The sequence below is a fragment of the Apostichopus japonicus genome, chromosome 21, assembly GCF_037975245.1.
Source record: "Apostichopus japonicus isolate 1M-3 chromosome 21, ASM3797524v1, whole genome shotgun sequence".
Lineage (NCBI taxonomy): Eukaryota > Metazoa > Echinodermata > Holothuroidea > Aspidochirotida > Stichopodidae > Apostichopus > Apostichopus japonicus.
In genome coordinates, this window is record NC_092581.1 from 20,326,398 (window position 1) to 20,347,611 (window position 21,214).

The following is a 21,214-nucleotide window of genomic DNA, read 5'->3' on the forward strand; positions in this document are numbered from 1 at the left end:
ATACCAATCAGGACATAGAGAAAATTCATTTTTCCCAAACATACATATTGAAGACATAAAAAAGCTTAATAATTTATTGGATCAATACATTAGTAACATGGAGGGTAATTTGTAAAGGGAAAAGGGCACGATATCACTAGCTTTATCATATAATTTAATACACTTAACACTATCACCAAATTACAGAATATATGTGAGTGTAAATTAATTCATAACAGACATTAAACATAGCATTAAGATAAAAGCATTCTTATGAACAAGATATAAAGTTACACAGCCAGTGGATCCATAATCTTGCCGTTTTATAAATTACCTAGTAATTACCTAGTTAATAGACATCAAACATAGCATTATGATGAAGGCATTCTTAGGACTAAGGTCATATAAGTGACTCAGCCTGTTGATAAATATTCTTGCCATATTATAAAATACCCTGTTAATAGACATCAATTAATGCATAACATATGAAGGCATTCTTAGGAAGAAGGTCATACAAAGGCTCAGCTGAGAGATCAAATATAGCTGAACATGTAAAAACCAAATATTTCAATACTAGCACCCTTTTTTTTTAAAGAAAATAAAAAAATATCAGGCTATTTTACATTCCTTTAAGCTGCATTCTGTACAAAATTTATAGTCAAAACACAGGTATCTCAATGAAACTCAATATTAAGAATTTCCCTGTAGAAATTGTGCAAGAAAAATGTTGTCACACATAAAACAGGAACTTTGTCATATCTTTCTTGCAACATGTTATTGATTTAAAATTGTTATCGAAATGTTCTTGGTCTCCAGAGTATGAAGCAACATCCATTAAATATAAAGAAGGAATAAATTTAAAAGGAAATCACATACCACCAGACTTTTGTTGGTTCAGAAAATTAATACAGAACATTTGCTTATCACTCTCCTTGAAACTCAAAACAGTGTGCATAATAATGTTCATATCAGCCTCCAAAATAACTAAAGAAAACATGCAAATGGCACCAAAAAGACCAGTCCATTTCTTGAACAGGTATAGCATTTCTCTAATCTAACAGTATAAAAAAATCCATGTTACAAAACTGAAATATGAATATTGTGAAATAATTAAAGACACCAACATCACCAAGATGCCACTTAACCAAAAGGGTCAACATCACAAAATTGATTCAAATATTTAATACAGCCATACCCTGCAAAGATGAAAAACATAAATGATATTGTACAAAAAGGTACACACTACAAATTCCCACCACTTTGTTCCCCCCCCTCATCCCCCCCCCCGCTCTGGAGCAAGAGGTCAATTTTTGACAGGTCCCAAACACTGCATTACTGATACCAGAGTATTAGAAGCTTGTAAACATCTGTAAAATTCAAAAGGTCAGACAAAACTCAGATTTACTTGTAAATATTGAACCTAAAAGAAGGAAGGGCTACACTCAATTGCATCTATGTGTGACACAGTATTTATTAAATACTATTAAGTTTCTAATTGATTGATTGAACTCTTTTTCCAATTAGTTCAGAGTCATATTTACATATGACTCTGGTCAATTTGTTAGTCATCTTGAGTCAGGGCGCTTAATAGAACAAAATAACACCTTTCTTGATATTTTCAATCAGAAAGGATAGTTTGTAAAACAATATGGAAGTTAATATTAAACAAGTTGATGAGTTGCAAAAACAGAAGGCAAGCACACTAAACATTGGTAATAATTTAAAACTCTTTTGGAGTACAATATATAAAAACTGCAATATTATAACTTGAGAACACCAACAAATCTATTACACTTCAATTGTTAAGATGTCTCCAGTGTTACAAAGATGAATACTGGCCAAAACAACCCACCTTTGGGTCATGCCCCACAGTTTGTGAAATGTTTGAATGACAACATTTATGAAGAGACTGGTACTGAGAACAAATATTATATATAATTAGGTTGTACATGAACCTAGATGTCACCAGAAGTAACTTAATAGGGTTTTGAATATTTACTTGTAATACCAGATCTTCCACCTGCTTGATAAAGATGTCTGGTTTACAAAAATTTTTACAAAGCATATAAAGTTACAGAGAGCATGGTATCTTAAAATAACTTGTTGGCAAGAATCAGTATCAGGTGGCGGTTACTGGACTACTTGGCACTCTGTGAGTTCACAAAACTAAAATGCTGGTACTGTGGGTATCATGTTGCTTATACCTGCTCATTCTCTGGCTCCTGTGGATGATAACCCTGTCATGGATATAAGTCTTTGTCAGTAGGCTGATGGGGGTAGACGTCATGTTGAGGAGTAGGATGATGTGGCTGGTGTGGAGCAATGGCTGGCTGTGGTGGATATGAAGGAGCAGAACTTGATTGTGTTGGGTATGGAGCATTTGCAGAAGTAGTAAGAGCTGGTTGCAGTGGGTACGAAACAACAGCTGGTTGTGTAGCATAAGGCTGCTGAGGGTAGTTCTGTTGGGAGTATGCTGGGTTAATTTGAGCACCTAAAGGTGCATACATCATACGAGGGCTAGACATGACAAGGCTGGATGCTGGTGGGTTAGGATCTCCAATATTCTGCCTTGTCACACCAGATGGTATGGCTGCTGGCACTGTGTTCATTTGATGAGTTCCCATAGCAACAGCTCCTGATCTTTGCCGGGTGCCTGATCTCTTACATGCACAGAAACAGCAAATGGAACAGCTAATAATGCCAATTATCACAATGACAATCACGATGACTATCCCTATCACAGCAAGGGGCCACCAAGAACCTACGATAGATATAATGAAGGAATTTTAAAGCTTGAGAAATTCAAAAGATACTAGGCAAGTAACTTGATGCTATTTCTCAAGTGCCATAATTTTCCCCCTCTGCAAAAGCTTTGAACACGACCAACAATTTTAACTTTAACACATTAAGGTAATTTTATTCTCTGGAGAAAGGGCTTTAATTACCCTACCACATAAAATGTACTCTAGTTTAATTTAGACATTAGCATTTCCCAAGTGTTAGGCGGGCGATAGGAGTCCATCTGAAACTGTGTCTATGTGACGACTGCAGATGAACAACAGCTAGTTTACAACCAGCCGTCTCTTCATAGAGATTTAAGAGGCAGGCGTGATATTGTTGCAACCATTCTTGCTTTCACACTTCTGACAATCATGTGAACTTGTCTTGGAGAGAAATGTATTTTACCCTGTTAGTTGAAAACCTCATCTCAATATCTTGCACCTAACTCGATATATAGTTGTTCAAATGTAAACTATTTTGACTGGCTATAGTTTGCACTACTCCAGGAAGTTTGATCACAGTAGGGGGCCGGGATGTCATCTGGGCAAATGCTCTTCAACAGCTTTACTTAGGCTATGATAATCTCCTTGTTGATATATACTTGATCCTGGTAAATTTGGAATATTTGTTTAGGTAGCTGTGAAAGTTCTCTGTAATACAAAATTACTCAAAATGTATCTTTCTTGTAAAGTATTGATTTCCTCTCTGGATTAATGACTGACGAATTACAAAGAACTGCGGGAATCCCCTTCCAGAGGTTACTTGTATTTAAATGCATTACATTTATGCAGCACAAGAGTAGTTTGCAAGCTAACTCGATCTGGCTGAAGTTCATATTGCATGTATCTCAACTGACCTTAAACCTTGACCTAAAACATCAAGGAGGTTCTTACTACTTATGGAGAAGACAACTCAGCATATGTTCTCATCTTCATTGAGATCTGACCTGACCTACACCTCCTTTGCTCCTGTGATGATCGACGCAGCATTTTTTAGATTTTAACATCTTGCCCTCTGCAGACCCCAAAAGACCTTCGACAGCAACAAAACAATAGAATTCTTGTTCCAATTATGATGAAGTATGTTGAAGCATGGTTGGAGCAAGTTGAACTCACCGTCATCGTCGGAACAAATCAACCCTACATCTTCTCGATGTGAACAAGCAGTGGTTCCCCAATCCTGATAGATGCAATCCATAAAGTAGTTTTCATCTCCAGTACAGTCAAGATGCCCCAAAATGGGTCCATATCCTTCACCAAAGACACTTGTATGAAGATACTCTGTAGCTCCATGGTAGCCCAGCTGACGGCAGATCACATGACCTTCATCGATACCAAAACTATCATCACAGATGGTTCCCCATTCATCATTGAAAAATATCTCCACCCTTCCTTCATATGGATTGGAACCACCAGCTAGACGTACATTGTTTAACCCATCTGTGTCGTCAAAGTACAAAAGTACAAAATATGAATGTTAGGTTAATGTTTACCATTAATTGGAATATGTATCACATTCAGTGCTATGTCTACAGAAACTTGTGATACACAGGCATCAGTTACTTCTGGAAGCATATTTTCAACTGTTCATACTGCTATTACTTCAACTAATGTAAAGTTATTTAAAAAGCTATGTAATGGATTTGTCTCTGCCTGTGTATCATTTCTCAACTACATGGTACCTACCGTATATTGTCTGTCCATCAATCTTTTATCTATTTTGCCACGAATTAGCAACTCAAAACTAATAATAACTGACAGTGATTTGGGTAGAGCTTAGAGAGTGCTTGAGGCACAATTATAGCATAACCACACATTATAGTTGTTCAAACTGCCATGTATGATGACTTTTTATCCACACACACACAAAATACACAATAAGGATTCAAGTGTATCTATAATGTACAGTAAATTCCCTACAGAATCTTGTGTATGCTGAGAACTCACCACTGGACAAACATGATAATCCAACGTCTTCGTCATGTGAACAGATACTGCTTCCCCAGTCCTCATAGAAGCAATGTGACCAGCCTAGCTCGTATCCATTACAACTAACATGCCCCATGATAGGTCCATTCCCTGGACCGTAGTGAGCATTGGAATAACACTTATATGGAGGAGAGAAATACTTCACAGCTATGACAGTCAAGGATCCCCTTCTCAATATCTTCTCCCTTATAACTACAGATATGGTGGACTGAATGTTACATCATTATTGGCAAGGCTAAACTTTCACTTCATACAGGAGATGCATGACAGATGGTAGGAGATGCATCACAGTAAGTGGTAGGAGATACATGACAGGTGGTAGGAGATGCATGGCAGTAGATGGTAGTAGATGCATAACAGTAGATGGTAGTAGATGCATGACAGTAGGTGGTAGGACATGCATCACAGTAGGTGGTAGGAGATGCATGACATTAGGTGGTAGAAGATGCCTGACAGTAGGTGGTAGGAGATGCATGACAGTAGGTGGTAGTAGATGCATGACAGTAGGTGGTAGTAGATGCATGACAGTAGATGTAAGGAGATGCATGACAGTAGGTGGTAGGAGATGCATGACAGGTGGTAGGAGATGCATGGCAGTAGATGGTAGTAGATGCATGACAGTAGGTGGTAGTAGATGCATGACAGTAGATGTAAGGAGATGCATGACAGTAGGTGGTAGGAGATGCATGACAGGTGGTAGGAGATGCATGGCAGTAGATGGTAGTAGATGCATGACAGTAGGTGGTAGTAGATGCATGACAGTAGATGTAAGGAGATACATGACAGTAGGTGGTAGGAGATGCATGACAGGTGGTAGGAGATGCATGGCAGTAGATGGTAGTAGATGCATGACAGTAGGTGGTAGGAGTTGCATGACATTAGGTGGTAGAAGATGCCTGACAGTAGGTGGTAGGAGATGCATGACAGTAGGTGTTAGTAGATGCATGACAGTAGGTGGTAGTAGATGCATGACAGTAGATGTAAGGAGATGCATGACAGTAGGTGGTAGGAGATGCATGACAGGTGGTAGGAGATGCATGGCAGTAGATGGTAGTAGATGCATGACAGTAGGTGGTAGTAGATGCATGACAGTAGATGTAAGGAGATGCATGACAGTAGGTGGTAGGAGATGCATGACAGTAGGTGGTAATAATAATAATAATAATATGCAGTTCTTATAAAGCGCAAATACACACTTAAGTCTCAATGCGCTGATTATTAACCCCTGGTCATTGGTAACTTGTCACACCCACACACCAAAGTGTGCACAATTCAATCAATCTCTTCTGGGGCACCACAGTGCACCACAACCACGTGTCCCCCGGGGGACTTCCCATAGGGTGCAGCCACAAACCGGCGCACGCAACTATATTTACAAGTTACCTCGCAGGTCCCCATTTATACACCTGGGTGAAGAGAGGCAATGGAGATAAAGCGCCTTGCCCAAGGACACAACGCAATGATCTGGCCAGGGCTCGAACCTGTAATCCTTAGATCACAAGTCCACTGCCTTAACCACTTGACCACAACCCCCCTTATAATCTAGGAGATGCATGACAGGTGGTAGGAGATGCATGGCAGTAGATGGTGGTAGATGCATGACAGTAGGTGATAGTAGATGCATGACAGTAGATGTAAGGAGATGCATGACAGTAGGTGGTAGGAGATGCATCACAGTAGGTGGTACGAGATGCATGACTAGGTGGTAGGTGCATGCATGACAGTAGGTGGTAGTAGATGCATAACAGTAGGTGAAAGGAGATGCATGACAGTTGGTGGTAGTAGATGCATGACAAGGTGGTAGGAGATGTATGACAGTAGGTTGTAGGAGATGCATGACAGTAGGTGGTAGGAGATACATCACAGTAGGTGGTAGGAGATGCATGACTAGGTGGTAGGTGCATGCATGACAGTAGGTGGTAGTAGATGCATAACAGTAGGTGAAAGGAGATGCATGACAGTTGGTGGTAGTAGATGCATGCCAATAGGTGGTAGGAGATGCATGACAGTAGGTGGTAGGAGATGCATGACAGTAGGTGATAGGAGATGCATGACTGTAGGTGGTAGGAGATACATGCATGACTTTAGGTAGTAGGAGATGCATCACAGTAGGCGGTATGTCACATCATCGTGGTAGAATTGCTCTGCAAAGGCGTCCTTCCACATTTTAATTTTATTCCGATTTATTCATGAGATGTGTTACATTTTGGTTGTTTGTTTACCATATCTCTGTGTTTAGATTTTTTCATGTTCCTCTGTGGATAAATGAATATATTACAAAAAAAACCCAAAACCTCTTCAGCTCTAATGGTTACCAATTTGAAGATTTATACTTTGTGTATTTTTCCATATTCAATTAGTCCCACCTTGAATTGATAGGATAATCATCAAGATCCTAACTATACAGATGAATACTTATTTCCTTTAAAACTCTCACCCACTGAGATTTGGGCTAACCTCAGCCATGCCTATAATGTTCCATCCTACCTCCCAAAATCTCACAAAGTGCTTCGGTGGGTGGTTAATGCATACAGAGGAAATGTTTCCACTTTACCTATACTGCAGCGAACACCAGCATCTTCATAATGGCCACAGTTATGAACTCCCCATCCACTGTGAGAACAACTGTCTAAGCGGCTTTCTGTACCATAGCAATATACATCATCCAGCCAGATTTCTCCAGTGCCTTCACCAAATTGAGGAGTGTCTTCAGCATCTCCTAGTCCAAGCTGACGACAGACAACGTTTGCATTATCTATACTCCAACTGTCATCACAAACAGTTCCCCAGCTACCATCGTAGTATATTTCAACTCTACCCTCATATAATGTAGAGCCACCTGCCAGTCTTACATCACCATTATCTGAAAGAAGCAGAATAACTAGTTTATCTACAGTAGGTGCTGTTGTATTACTGTTTTAATTTCATATACATAACTTAATCCTTAGAAAAAAACTTCCTGTAAAATCCATATTCAACAAGTTAAGGATGACGCACACACTTCATGAAATATATCAGAATATTCTGAACAACATAGTGAAAGTAAAGTATGTATTTCTGTTTTCCTCTATTTAATTGGGGGAGGGGTTTGGGGGGAGAGGAGAGCATCTCATTTCTAGAATCCACTCTACTTTAGCCATGAATATTACAGACCATGTAACATATATGTTATATGTTCCTCTGTGGATAAATGATTTTAATATGACAAAGAAAACCAAAATCCTCTATAATTTTTTTTCACCTAGAGATGATGAAAATTGTCAGCAGTTTGAGTTTACAAGCAGTCAGCTTCAGTCTCCATGAATATCCTTTTACATCCCCCATCTGAAAGTCAAAGGCGCACCTCACCACCTGACCACTTTCTTAAATACAGAGGGAGGTGAAGGCACCCCATTTATCATCACTGCAGTGTAGCCATGGTGGAGATAGCTGTTACAAAACCATTGAAAGAACAGAACTAAACTCCATTTCCCAATTTGCTAACAATGTTTCATAACAAATCTACGGTAAATTACACTAAAGAACTCTGCAAAGTAGCAATTTTGAAAAGGTCAAGAGAATCTGGTTTCTGTTGAGGATTTGAACCAGGACCCTAATAATGGCCCACAGACCCTCTAACCACTACACCACACATTCAAAAAACTTACTGACCTATTCAACACTAAAAGAGACACTTTGGGCATATATTGCTGTAGCAAATTCAAATTAACAGACTGTATGCAAATTGAGTAGTATGCAAACTGACTTAAAAGCAAATGATGTGTCATTCTTTATGATTCATCAAACCAATTAGCTTGCACACAAACACCTGCTGATACATGGTACTTACCATATATTGTCTTTCCATCAATCTTTATCTATTTTGTAAAAACTAATAATAACTGACAGTGATTTGGGTAGAGCTTAGAAAGTGCTTGAGGCACAATTATAGCATAACCACACATTATAGTTGTTCAAACTGCCATGTATGATGACTTTTTATCCACACACACACAAAATACACAATAAGGATTCAAGTGTATCTATAATGTACAGTAAATTCCCTACAGAATCTTGTGTATGCTGAGAACTCACCACTGGACAAACATGATAATCCAACGTCTTCGTCATGTGAACAGATACTGCTTCCCCAGTCCTCATAGAAGCAATGTGACCAGCCTAGCTCGTATCCATTACAACTAACATGCCCCATGATAGGTCCATTCCCTGGACCATAGGCATTGGAATAACACTTATATGGAGGAGAGAAATACACAGCTATGACAGTCAAGGATCCCCTTCTCAATATCTTCTCCCTTATAACTACAGATATGGTGGACTGAATGTTACATCATCATTGGCAAGGCTAAACTTTCACTTCATACAGGAGATGCATGAAATTAAGTGGTAGAAGATGCATGACAGTAGGTGGTAGTAGATGCATGACAGTAGGTGGTAGTAGATGCATGACAGTAGATGTAAGGAGATGCATGACAATAGGTGGTAGTAGATGTGTGACAGGTGGTAGGAGGTGCATGACACTACGTGGTAGTAGATGTATGACAGGTGGTAGGAGATGCATGACAATAGGTGGTAGGAGATGCATGACAGTAGGTGGTAATAATAATAATAATATGCAGTTCTTATAAAGCGCAAATACACACTTAAGTCTCAATGCGCTAATTATTAACCCCTGGTCATTGGTAACTTGTCACACCCACACACCAAAGTGTGCACAATTCAATCAATCTCTTCTGGGGCACCACAGTGCACCACAACCACGTGTCCCGCATGGGACTTCCCATAGGGTGCAGCCACAAACCGGCGCACGCAACTATATTTACAAGTTACCTTGCAGGTCCCCATTTATACACCTGGGTGAAGAGAGGCAATGGAGATAAAGCGCCTTGCCCAAGGACACAACACAATGATCTGGCCAGGGCTCGAACCTGTAATCCTTAGATCACAAGTCCACTGCCTTAACCACTTGACCACAACCCCCCTTATAATCTAGGAGATGCATGACAGGTGGTAGGAGATGCATGGCAGTAGATGGTGGTAGATGCATGACAGTAGGTGATAGTAGATGCATGACAGTAGATGTAAGGAGATGCATGACAGTAGGTGGTAGGAGATGCATCACAGTAGGTGGTAGGAGATGCATGACTAGGTGGTAGGTGCATGCATGACAGTAGGTGGTAGTAGATGCATAACAGTAGGTGAAAGGAGATGCATGACAGTTGGTGGTAGGAGATGCATGACAAGGTGGTAGGAGATGTATGACAGTAGGTTGTAGGAGTTGATGACAGTAGGTGGTAGGAGATACATCACAGTAGGTGGTAGGAGATGCATGACTAGGTGGTAGGAGATGCATGACAGTAGGTGGTAGATGCATGACAGTAGGTGGTAGGAGATGCATGACAGTAAGTGATAGGAGATGCATGACTATAGGTGGTAGGAGATACATGCATGACATTAGGTAGTAGGAGATGCATCACAGTAGGCGGTATGTCACATCATCATGGTAGAATTGCTCTGCAAAGGCGTCCTTCCACATTTTAATTTTATTCCGATTTATTCATGAGATGTGTTACATTTTGGTTGTTTGTTTACCATATCTCTGTGTTTAGATTTTTTCATGTTCCTCTGTGGATAAATGAATATATTACAAAAAAAACTCAAAACCTCTTCAGCTCTAATGGTTACCAATTTGAAGATTTATACTTTGTGTATTTTTCCATATTCAATTAGTCCCACCTTGAATTGATAGGATAATCATCAAGATCCTAACTATACAGATGAATACTTATTTCCTTTAAAACTCTCACCCACTGAAGTTTGGGCTAACCTCAGCCTTGCCTATAATGTTCCATCACACCTCCCAAAATCTCACAAAGTGCTTCGGTGGGTGGTTAATGCATACAGAGGAAATGTTTCCACTTTACCTATACTGCAGCGGACACCAGCATCTTCATAATGGCCACAGTTATGAACTCCCCATCCTCTGTGAGAACAACTGTCTAAGCGGCTTTCTGTACCATAGCAATATACATCATCCAGCCAGATTTCTCCAGTGCCTTCACCAAATTGAGAAGTGTCTTCAGCATCTCCTAGTCCAAGCTGACGACAGACAACGTTTGCATTATCTATACTCCAACTGTCATCACAAACAGTTCCCCAGCTACCATCATAGTATATTTCAACTCTACCCTCATATAATGTAGAGCCACCAGCCAGTCTTACATCACCATTATCTGAAAGAAGCAGAATAACTAATTTATCTACAGTAGGTGCTGTTGTATTACTGTTTTAATTTCATATACATAACTTAATCCTTAAAAAAAAAACTTCCTGTAAAATCCATATTCCACAAGTTAAGGATGACACACACGCTTCATGAAATATATCAGAATATTCTGAACAACATGGTGAAAGTAAAGTATGTATCTCTGTTTTCCTCTATTTAATTGGGGGAGGGGTTTGGAGGGAAAGGAGAGCATCTCACTTCTAGAATCCACTCTAGTTTAGCCATGAATATTACAGACCATGTAACATATATGTTATATGTTCCTCTGTGGATAAATGATTTTAATATGACAAAGAAAACCAAAATCCTCTATAATTTTTCACCTCACCACCTGACCACTTTCTTAAATACAGGGGGAGGTGAAGGCACCCCATTTATCATCACTGCAGTGCAGCCATGGTGAAGATAGCTGTTACAAAAACATTGAAAGAACAGAACTAAACTCCATTTCCCAATTTGCTAACAATGTTTCATAACAAATCTATGGTAAATTACACTCAAGAACTCTGCAAAGTAGCAATTTTGAAAAGGTCAAGAGAATCTGGTTTCTGTTGAGGATTTGAACCAGGACCCTAATAATGGCCCACAGACCCTCTAACCACTACACCACACATTCAAAAAACTTACTGACCTATTCAACACTAAAAGAGACACTTTGGGCATATATTGCTGTAGCAAATTCAAATTAACAGACTGTATGCAAATTGAGTAGTACGCAAACTGACTTAAAAGCAAATGATGTGTCATTCTTTATGATTCATGAAACCTGGTAGTAGATGCATGACAGTAGGTGGTAGTAGATACATGACAGTATGTGAAAGGAGTGACATCACAGTAAATGCATGGTAGTAGATGCATCACAGTAGGTGGTAGGATATGCATGACAGTAGGTGGTAGTAAATGCATGACAGTAGGTGGTAGAATATGCATGACAGTAGGTGGTACTAGATGCATGAGAGTAGGTGGTAGTAGATGCATCACAGTATCTGGTAGTAGATGCATCACATTATGTGATAGGAGTTGCAAGACAGTAGGTGGTAGTAGATGCATGACAGTAGGTGGTAGGAGATGCATGTCAGTAGGTGATAGGAGATACATGACAGTAGGTGGTAGGAGACGCATCACAGTATGTGGTAGGAGATGCATGACAGTAGGTGGTAGGAGATGCATGACAGTAGGTGGTCGTAGATGCATGACAGTAGGTGGTAGACTATGCATGACAGTAGGTGATAGGAGATACATGACAGTAGGTGGTAGGAGATGCATCACAGTATCTGGTAGTAGATGCATGACAATAGGTGGTAGTAGATGCATGACAGTAGGTGGTAGTAGATGCATGACAAGGTGGAAGGAGATACATCACAGTTGGCGGTATGTCATATCATCATGGTAGAATTGTTCTGCAAAGGCGTCCCTTCCACATTATCATTTTATTTTGATTTATTGGTGAGATGTGTTACATTTGGGATGTTTGTTTACCATTTCTCTGTGTTTAGAACTTTGATATGTTCCTCTGTGGATAAATGATTTATATATTACAAAGAAAACCAAAATTCTCTTCTGCTCTATCGGTTACCAATTTGAAGATTTATACTTTGGGTCTTTTTTAATCTTCAATTAGTCCAACCTTGACTTGATAGGATGTCATCATCATCCTAACTATACAGATGAATACTTATTTCCTTTAAAACTCTCACCCACTGAAGTTTGGGCTAACCTCAGCCTTACCTATACTGTTCCATCCCACCTCCCAAAATCTCACAAAGTGCTTCGGTGGGTGGTTAATGCATACAGAGAAAATGTTTCCACTTTACCTATACTGCAGCGGACACCAGCATCTTCATAATGGCCACAGTTATGAACTCCCCATCCACTGTGAGAACAACTGTCTAAGCGGCTTTCTGTACCAAGGCAATATACGTCATCCAGCCAGATTTCTCCGGTGCCTCGACCAAATTGAGGAGTGTCTTCAGCATCTCCTAGTCCAAGCTGACGACAGACAACGTTTGCATTATCTATACTCCAACTGTCATCACAAACAGTTCCCCAGCTACCATCGTAGTATATTTCAACTCTACCCTCGTATAATGTAGACCCACCTGCCAGTCTTACATCACCATTATCTGAAAGAGGCAAAATGACTACTTTATCTACAGTAAGTCTGGTTGAATTACTGTTTCAATTTCATATATAATACTTTATCTTTTTACTTCAACTTTTTACTTAATCCTTAGATACAGAATTCCTGTAAAAATCCATGTTCAACAAGTTAAGGATGACACACGCTTCATGGAATATATTAGTGTATTCTTAAGGACATGGTGAACGTAAAGTATGTATCCTTGTTTTCACTTCTTTTTCTTAAGGGTGGGAAGGGTGGGGAAGGAGAGGGAGAGGGGAGAACATCTCCCTTCTAGAATCCACTCTACTTTAGCCAATAATGCAGAAATTATGTAACATTTATTTCTTTATTCAATATGCACTGTCGTTAGTGTTAAACAATAATACATCATTCATATTTATTTGTATATATATATATATATATATATATATATTATATATATATTTTATAAAGTTGGTTGGTATTCGTTTATCTTGGCGCAGGGTGCTCTATGTCCGGTGGACAGAGCGGAATATAGGTTGAGACTAGTTGAGACTAGGAACACTAGTTAGTTGTTACTCAGAGTTTCACATGTTGAGCGATCATCAGCAACTCTATATATATATATCTCTCTATAACTATATCTATCTATATAAACATAAATTTATATATCAACAGAATATTGACCCACAATCATATCTTACAAATTTCACAGTCCGAACAAACTATAAGAATAATCTGGATGAGCCACAGGCTGCAGTCGGTTCAAATTCCAGCACCAACATTAAGGTTGTAATTATGACACAGGGCAGCTGCAACTGTGACAAATGATGTGCAGAACTTTAACTGTACCTATTCATCTTTGTACACTCTGCAAAACTGAAATAAATGGACTCACCTCAGCTGTTGGTTCCACAGTCCTGTAATCTTTAACGTTATAGTATTTTACAGTAGCTTCAATAAGCAAACACAGTTAATTTATTTTTTACAGACTATTTAGCCATCTCACTCACCTTGACCAGACGAAGAGCCCAACATACAGGTGAGGAGTATAAACTTCAAATACTCATCTTTCTTGCTTATAAGTCCGAATTCCATTGTTACTGCACTGTAAATGAAAAACGAAGAATGATAGACGAAAAAACCTAGCTGCTTTGATATCTTGATTAAATATAGATTTGTGTACAGCAATTTTTTGTGTTCTCAAATCATATTGCTTTATACCTATGTAGCTGCATGCACTGATAGACACTGTGGTAACCACAAATAGAAAAGTTCACAAACAACAGAAATATACAAACAGCACTGCACACTAATGATACATTGTACAACTCCAATTGCCTTAAAACTACTGTATGCAGTTCCTAATAATATAGATTCCAGTGGTACAGTAGTCTAATTTTGCCTTGGAAGTCATTTAATGAAACTGCAGAGACCACAACCTCAGAAAGAGAGTTCCAAGTATTAACAACTCGATAACAAAAATAGTTGAGACAAGTATTGATTTGCAATGCATTTTGGCAATATTGTAGCTATGCCCTCTTTTGTGGGCAGACTGATCCGAGGTAAATAATTTGCTACTCTCAACATCCTCCAAACCAGGAATAATCTTATAAGTTTGAATAAGATCACCTCTCTTTCTGCAGCATGCTAATGTAGGTAACTTGAGTGCACATAAGCTTTCATAATACTCATAGTTATCCAGGCCAGGCAAAAGACGTGTATTTCTGCGTTGAACGCTCTCAATACTGTTTATGTCCTTTCTGAGATGTGGGAACTAATAACACTTGCTAGTGAACTGTACCCTCTGTCTTCAATCAGTAAGAAAACTCTTGATCCAGTTATATACATTACCTTTGATACCATATGCTGAGAGTTTATGTAAAAGTAATCTGTGAGGAACAGAGTCAAAGTTTAGGTACACAGGCAATATTATACAGCAAACCTGCATGGGCAGTACAGATTTCTGTATATCTTTCTCTTGATTGGTAGTTTGACTAAGTAATGTAGTTCTGCCTTACTAGCTCTGATTTAGTAGCCTAGGTCAATAGGACTGAAAGTAACATTGAAAATTGTAGCTCAATATTTCAATTCTTGTGTACAGCCAATGCCTGTATATAATCAAGGTTGGCCAACTTACGTCATACTGATTAAGAGTTTCATTTTAGTCACTTGATTTTCTTTTAAATGACTGGTTTTAATCAATAATGTTTCTTCTTATTTTAACTGCAAACAGAAACTTATGAAACCTTTGCTGGCCCATTTATTCAACATCAAATGGTTGAATCAAACTTGTGCATACTCTATTGTAGTAGTTGCAAAGCCACAATCTAACAAGTATAACAAATTAACATGTTTATAAAAAAACTGTTGCACTAAAAATGAAATTGTGTCTGAGCACCACCACCTGTTGTTAACCTTGTAACATCTTACATTAAAATGCAAACATATATTTTATGAGCTTAACATATTGTTAATTTTACTGCATTTAACAAATTATCTTGCATATATCCCTTACCTAACACGAATATATTCGATAAGTATTCGATAAGTATTCAAAGATTTCCTTAGTATTCAGAAATCTACCATGTAACACACAGTACAAAATAAGTATTCGAATACTAATACGAATAACTATAAGCCTTCGTCAGAGCCGAATTATGTAAATGAGTTAAGTATTCGAATACCTGTTAAGTATTCGAATAGCTATTCGAATAGCTCTTCGAATAGCTATTCGAATAGGTATTCGAGTAGCTTTTGGAATAGCTATTTGAATACTTAGCTCATTTACATATAAGTATTCGCTCATTTAAATAATTCGGCTCTGACGAATACTTATAGTTATTCGAATACTTATTCGCTAGTATTCGAATACTTGTATGCTAATTAGTTATGTTATGAAGGCTTAACAGGTTTCTGAATACTTACTTGAATACTTATTGAATACTTGTATGCTAATTAGTTCCAAGTAAGGAGAGTTAGGAATTTGGCCAGCTTGTTGTCCTAGCTTCTTGATTAAATCTGCTATTAAAAGTTGAATAACATTCACAAGGAATAAATATCTATTTGAAATGGAGTATTAAGCACAGAATACTAAAACAGTAGGTCTTATGAATATGATGGATGAAATTTTGGAAACGCTTCAGCTATTAAATCCTCCACGGTATATTTCAAATATTTTTGCGCTGTTCAAAGTGTAAGGGTGTTAGCCACTGAAAAAAATGTTTGTTCTTGATCAGAGAACTCTGGGTTTGGTTGGAAGACCAAACACAGAGCAGATACATCAAAACTGGAAAACTCAACCGGATTGGATCAAAAGAAATTATAATTATGAATAACAAACAATATTCAGCTGATCTGGGCCCAGTCAAAGAATTAAATAAAATAACTTACAGTCGTGAGGTCACACCCAAATGTTAAAGTAAATACACTTAATTTAAAAGTCTGTTCTGGTGAGTTGGCCTGCTGGTGACATCAAGTATTCTACGACATCATATCTTCCACGACATCAATTATTCCACAACATCAGAAATAGTTGAACACAATAAATGGTATTATGAATGTCCGATCCCAACAAAGTATTATCCTTCAATTTATTAGCAATGGTGTCGCAGGGTATCCTTCAGTAAAATAATGTCAATATCCTCTGTAGTAAAATAATGTCCTTTATAAGAAATGGTGTCCCGGAATATATTGTAAAATAATATCCTTTATAATAAAATAGTGTCCCAGACTGTCAGTTGAATATCACAACTTCCATAAAATAATAAGGTCTACAGTAATTTGAACTGTGTAAATTAAGGTTTAAAACAAACTATCCAGCCATTAAAACTATCTTTCTCTTCTTTTGCAACTGCCTTGCTCAGATACTTATAGCCAACTGCCTAACTCCTTATACCCCTCACAAAACTCCCTTTGTTACTAAAATATACACACACAGACCCCATTTCCTGTGAGAGCTAATTTCCAGGAAGAACAAGATAGTTGCCTAGCAACCTAGAAGAGGTAGAAGTGTAGAGGTTTTAATCCACAAGACAACATACAAATATACTGTACAAATGTATAGCCCCTCTGTTCAGTGCACAATGCACCTAATAAACAAGTAAAACTATGGTACAAAACAAAACTTTATGTAAGAGCTGACCACCTTACAAAAGGAAATAAGTATTCGAATAGGCATTCAATGAAATAGGTGTTCGAATACTTATTGGAATAGCTATATTTAGCATTCTCTAAGCATTCGAAGGAAAGAAGTATTCAAATACCTATTGGAATAGTTATTTTAAGTATTCAATTAGTTATTCTAAAGTCTGAATGCTTAAATTTTTGAAATACCAACTATATAGTTATTCGAATACTTAGCGAATACTTAATAGTTATTCGTGTTGGGTAAGGGTAGTTTGCCAAAGTATGTTACTTCTTAATAAAAAATTCAATATTTAATGCCTATAGGAGAGGATGACATCTCATAACAGACCCAATTTAAGTAGTATAGTAAAGGCTTCATAATTAATGCACCTTCGTAATTGACGCACCTTCAAATATTACTTGCAACAATACAGCAGGCAACCTAAAATTTTTTTTGCAGTCAAGCAGAGTTACATATTTCATGAGTTTGAATCCATTTCAGGAATATATCAAATTGTGTTTTTTTTTAAGCTTTTAACTGCCTCCCCCCAGTTTTGCACATTTTTTTGAGCATTTGGAAATCTTACTCCCGAAAAAAATATCCAAAATTACCTCAATATAATACCACTGTCGTCTGGGACCTCACCTGTTTGAGTTTAGAGGTTCAGAGCATAGCAAACAGCATCCAAAGTCAATGGATGTATACTTAGGCCTACACTACAGTTACAGTAGCTTATCGACGAATGTGTCAATTTAAGGGTATGAGAGAACTTGCCATGGCAGACATTTTTAGGTCAAATTCTGCTCAATTATACGTTGTGTAGGCACAGAACAATACATATTTTGAGATCATTATATTTCTGGGGAACTACACATATGAAAAATGCATACAGTTGAAGGACTTGGACTTTTCCTTGATAGACATCATTGATCAAATCCTTAAGTGCATCAATTATGAGCCCACCATGCTACTATTCCAGAGAGAATACACACTACTGTACATAGTGTTAGCAGGGATTGCATGCATGTTTTAGTACTAGACTTTTAAGCTTTCAAATACATTGATAAATGTGATCCTAAAGGAATGTTGGTGAAAGTTTGATACTGAAATGCATTACAAGCACCTGCTTTGCTAAAACTAACAAGCTCTTGCATATTTACTGCTTTGGAATTATAAACTGGAACCAAAGGATCTTTGGATACAACTACCGAAAGGCTATGTAAGTAGATAACAATTTACTGTAATGCAATGAAGTGTGTGTTGGCAATTATTACTAGGCCAAACATTCAAAACTAACTTTGGTGACAGTTATTTAGTTATCATAGTAATACTATATAGTAATCATTAACAAAGGACCACTGGCTTGATGTACTGTATCTATATAGGCCTACCACAAAAAAAAAAAATACCAAAAAAAAATTAAAAAATTAAAGTTAACATAGGCCTGCTCATGTATTCATGTCAAACTTAAAATGGGATTATCATTCATATATAATGCACACTTTCTAGACTAAAGCCTACCACAAAACCATTCAACTAGATTTTACTGCTTAAACCAGTGTTACTGTTAGTGCTACTGGCATAAGCCTAGGCTATACATAATAATTAATATTTTTGACATACTGTAGATTCATATAACAAAAGCTGTTTCAAATATCATATATCTGATTTTAAAAGAAAACCAATCATCATCAATCCTGTGCCTAACATATATAGGCCTAGTCATGTTGTGTTAAGCAAACTGTAAATATTGGGTTAGGCCTAAGGCTAAAGCCTAAAGGTGTACTATTCCACTAGGCTACATTGTAGCCTAACGTTAGCCCAAAATCAAATAAGGACTATGTTAGGCAGGTCCAAAGATCCAAACTCAAACTCTAAACAAGTTCAGACTCAAATTCGACTCTAAAGTAATAATCTATTGAACGCCTCTATATACTTGAAGTTCACTTGATATGACAATTCCAAGTTTTATGTCGAAGCTCTCTTGTCTCGCCTCTTGTCTTGATCTACGTTTAGTAATTTCAGTTTGAGTCTTAATGACAACAAGGGATTTCCCCAGATATTGACAGACACGACACACCCACACTGTATACATTGTCTAGGAAATTCGTTCGATTCATGGAGGTATTATCTACGCAAGGCCAATCGAGCAACAAGTAGTTCGCTCAATCAAGCGCAAGTGTTATCATGTTCTCCTCAAATATTAGCAGGCTTAAAAGTGGCTTTAAGTTTTCGAAAATACTCTCGTGATACTCCGAACCACTCTTATCTTTTGAGGATTGTTCGAATTGACAATTCAATATCTCAGTGTATACCGCTATAAGAATGGCCGTAAACATACCTGTTGAAATCAGTTGACCAATATTTGACTTTCTAGCAAATTTAACCTGGGAGGGGGGTAGGGGTGGGTAGTAGACGAGGACGAATTTCGACAGTGTGCAAGTGAAACCATTTAATTTGTAGTTAGTGTCCCTAGTTCGTGATCACATCAGGTAGGGCAAACATATTTGGTGATGATGAATTGGCTTTGGGTATGCTATCCATAGTCAACGTCACCGATGCTTATTATTGCTATAGTCCGGCCCCTGGGAAAGAAATATAACCGGTGGTCCTGCTTAAAGTTATAACCATTTTCCTGTTCTATTCCTCTCAATAATCCACACTATCAAAGCTCCAATGATTCCGAGACTCTCTATACATAGATGATTGGCACAACTGATATTTCAAGCTATCGGGCATTTTTAACCTGCATGCGCAATAAAGTAAAACCAAAAAAGAGGGGGTTGTTGTACAACTCTGAAGGAAGACTGTGACTTAAGGGGAGCAAAGCACAAAACAGCGGAGGAGCCAGAGGGGCCGGGTGGGGTGAGGCGGGAGGGTGGAGGAGGGGAATGCAACTCTAATATTTGATCTGAACGATTGCTTTGTCTGTTTTGGCGCTCTTTAGAAGTTTGTGATGTTGTATGCAGCCCAGATGACTGTTGCTTATCTCCGTACACTCCTGCCTCTATACGGCTTCTATATACAGTGCGCTTATAAGTAATATATCCAATTGTTGTATTTTCATGGTAGACGCACTCGATGGTTTCGTCCTACTTATTTCTCTAAAAGAAGTGAGATTCGAAGTGAGCAATCCATTTATACATATAAAACCGTGTGAGTAATTAAGTTCTCTTTAATCGGTGTCACGATCCAGGTGCGTATCCAGGGGGGAGCGTTGGGGGCGCGCGCCCCCCGGGTAAGAAAAAGAGGAGAGAAAAAAAAGAGAAGAAAAAAGGGAAAAAAGAGGGGAAAAAAGAGGAAGAGGAGAGGAAGGAAGGGAAAAGAAAAAGAAGAAAGAGAGAAAAAGGAGAAAAGGAGGGAGTAAAAGAAAAACGCCAAGACACCTGGAAGAGAAGGAGAAATAGTGACATCATTACAGCGCTGATCCTATTATATACACAGGGTAGCCAGTGACTGATCAAGGATTTCGGAAGGGGCGTGCGCCTCACCCTACCCCTAACATCGTCAACTCCATTTTTGACGTTTCCATTTTGTCCTCTCTCAATAATGTATATGTATATATATACTATATGGTCTATCATAACGCGTGTGTGTATATGAAACCTGCTATGAAACCAACTGTGGCTGGTCTCGAACTCGACCGTGTCGTCGGGGAACATGACGCATTTCGGGAAGGGGGCGACTGCCCCCATCCCCCCTTGAGCATATTTTTTTTATGATATCGTTAGTAATTTCAAAATAAAAAATGCTTAGATGCAACTTACAAGGCCGGGGAAGTGTCATTTCCAGCGATCTGGGAGGTATTTTCGGCCAAATTTGCTTGTACGCTTCGCGCCAACAAATGGTCCTGGGTAGTGCCATTTCCAGCGATCTGGGAGGCATTTTCGGGCAAAAATTTTCTTGTATACGCTTCGCGCCAACACATGGTGGCGCTACGCTTAGATAGT

The 21,214-nt window shown here is 38.3% G+C and overlaps 1 protein-coding gene across 3 annotated transcripts; it reads right to left on the reverse strand.

The window, feature by feature from the left end:
• Positions 1-1,271: 1,271 nt before the first annotated feature.
• Positions 1,272-19,360, reverse strand: LOC139963235 (scavenger receptor cysteine-rich domain-containing protein DMBT1-like). 3 transcript variants are annotated; one of them, XM_071963850.1, is made up of 8 exons: positions 19,201-19,353; positions 14,990-15,027; positions 14,149-14,243; positions 12,849-13,157; positions 10,673-10,981; positions 7,303-7,611; positions 3,876-4,199; positions 1,272-2,740 (listed from the first exon to the last, which is right to left on the reverse strand). In XM_071963850.1, the coding sequence occupies exons 3-8, from the start codon at positions 14,231-14,233 to the stop codon at positions 2,220-2,222; spliced, it is 1,857 nt and encodes a 618-aa protein (XP_071819951.1). In that variant the 5' UTR covers positions 14,234-14,243; positions 14,990-15,027; positions 19,201-19,353; the 3' UTR covers positions 1,272-2,219. The 3 variants fall into 3 exon arrangements, with proteins under 3 accessions (XP_071819951.1, XP_071819950.1, XP_071819952.1); XM_071963849.1 differs by lacking the exon at positions 14,990-15,027 and having other exon boundaries at positions 19,201-19,360; XM_071963851.1 differs by lacking the exons at positions 1,272-2,740; positions 3,876-4,199; positions 14,990-15,027 and adding an exon at positions 4,831-5,644 and having other exon boundaries at positions 19,201-19,360.
• Between the last annotated feature and the right edge of the window lie 1,854 nt (positions 19,361-21,214).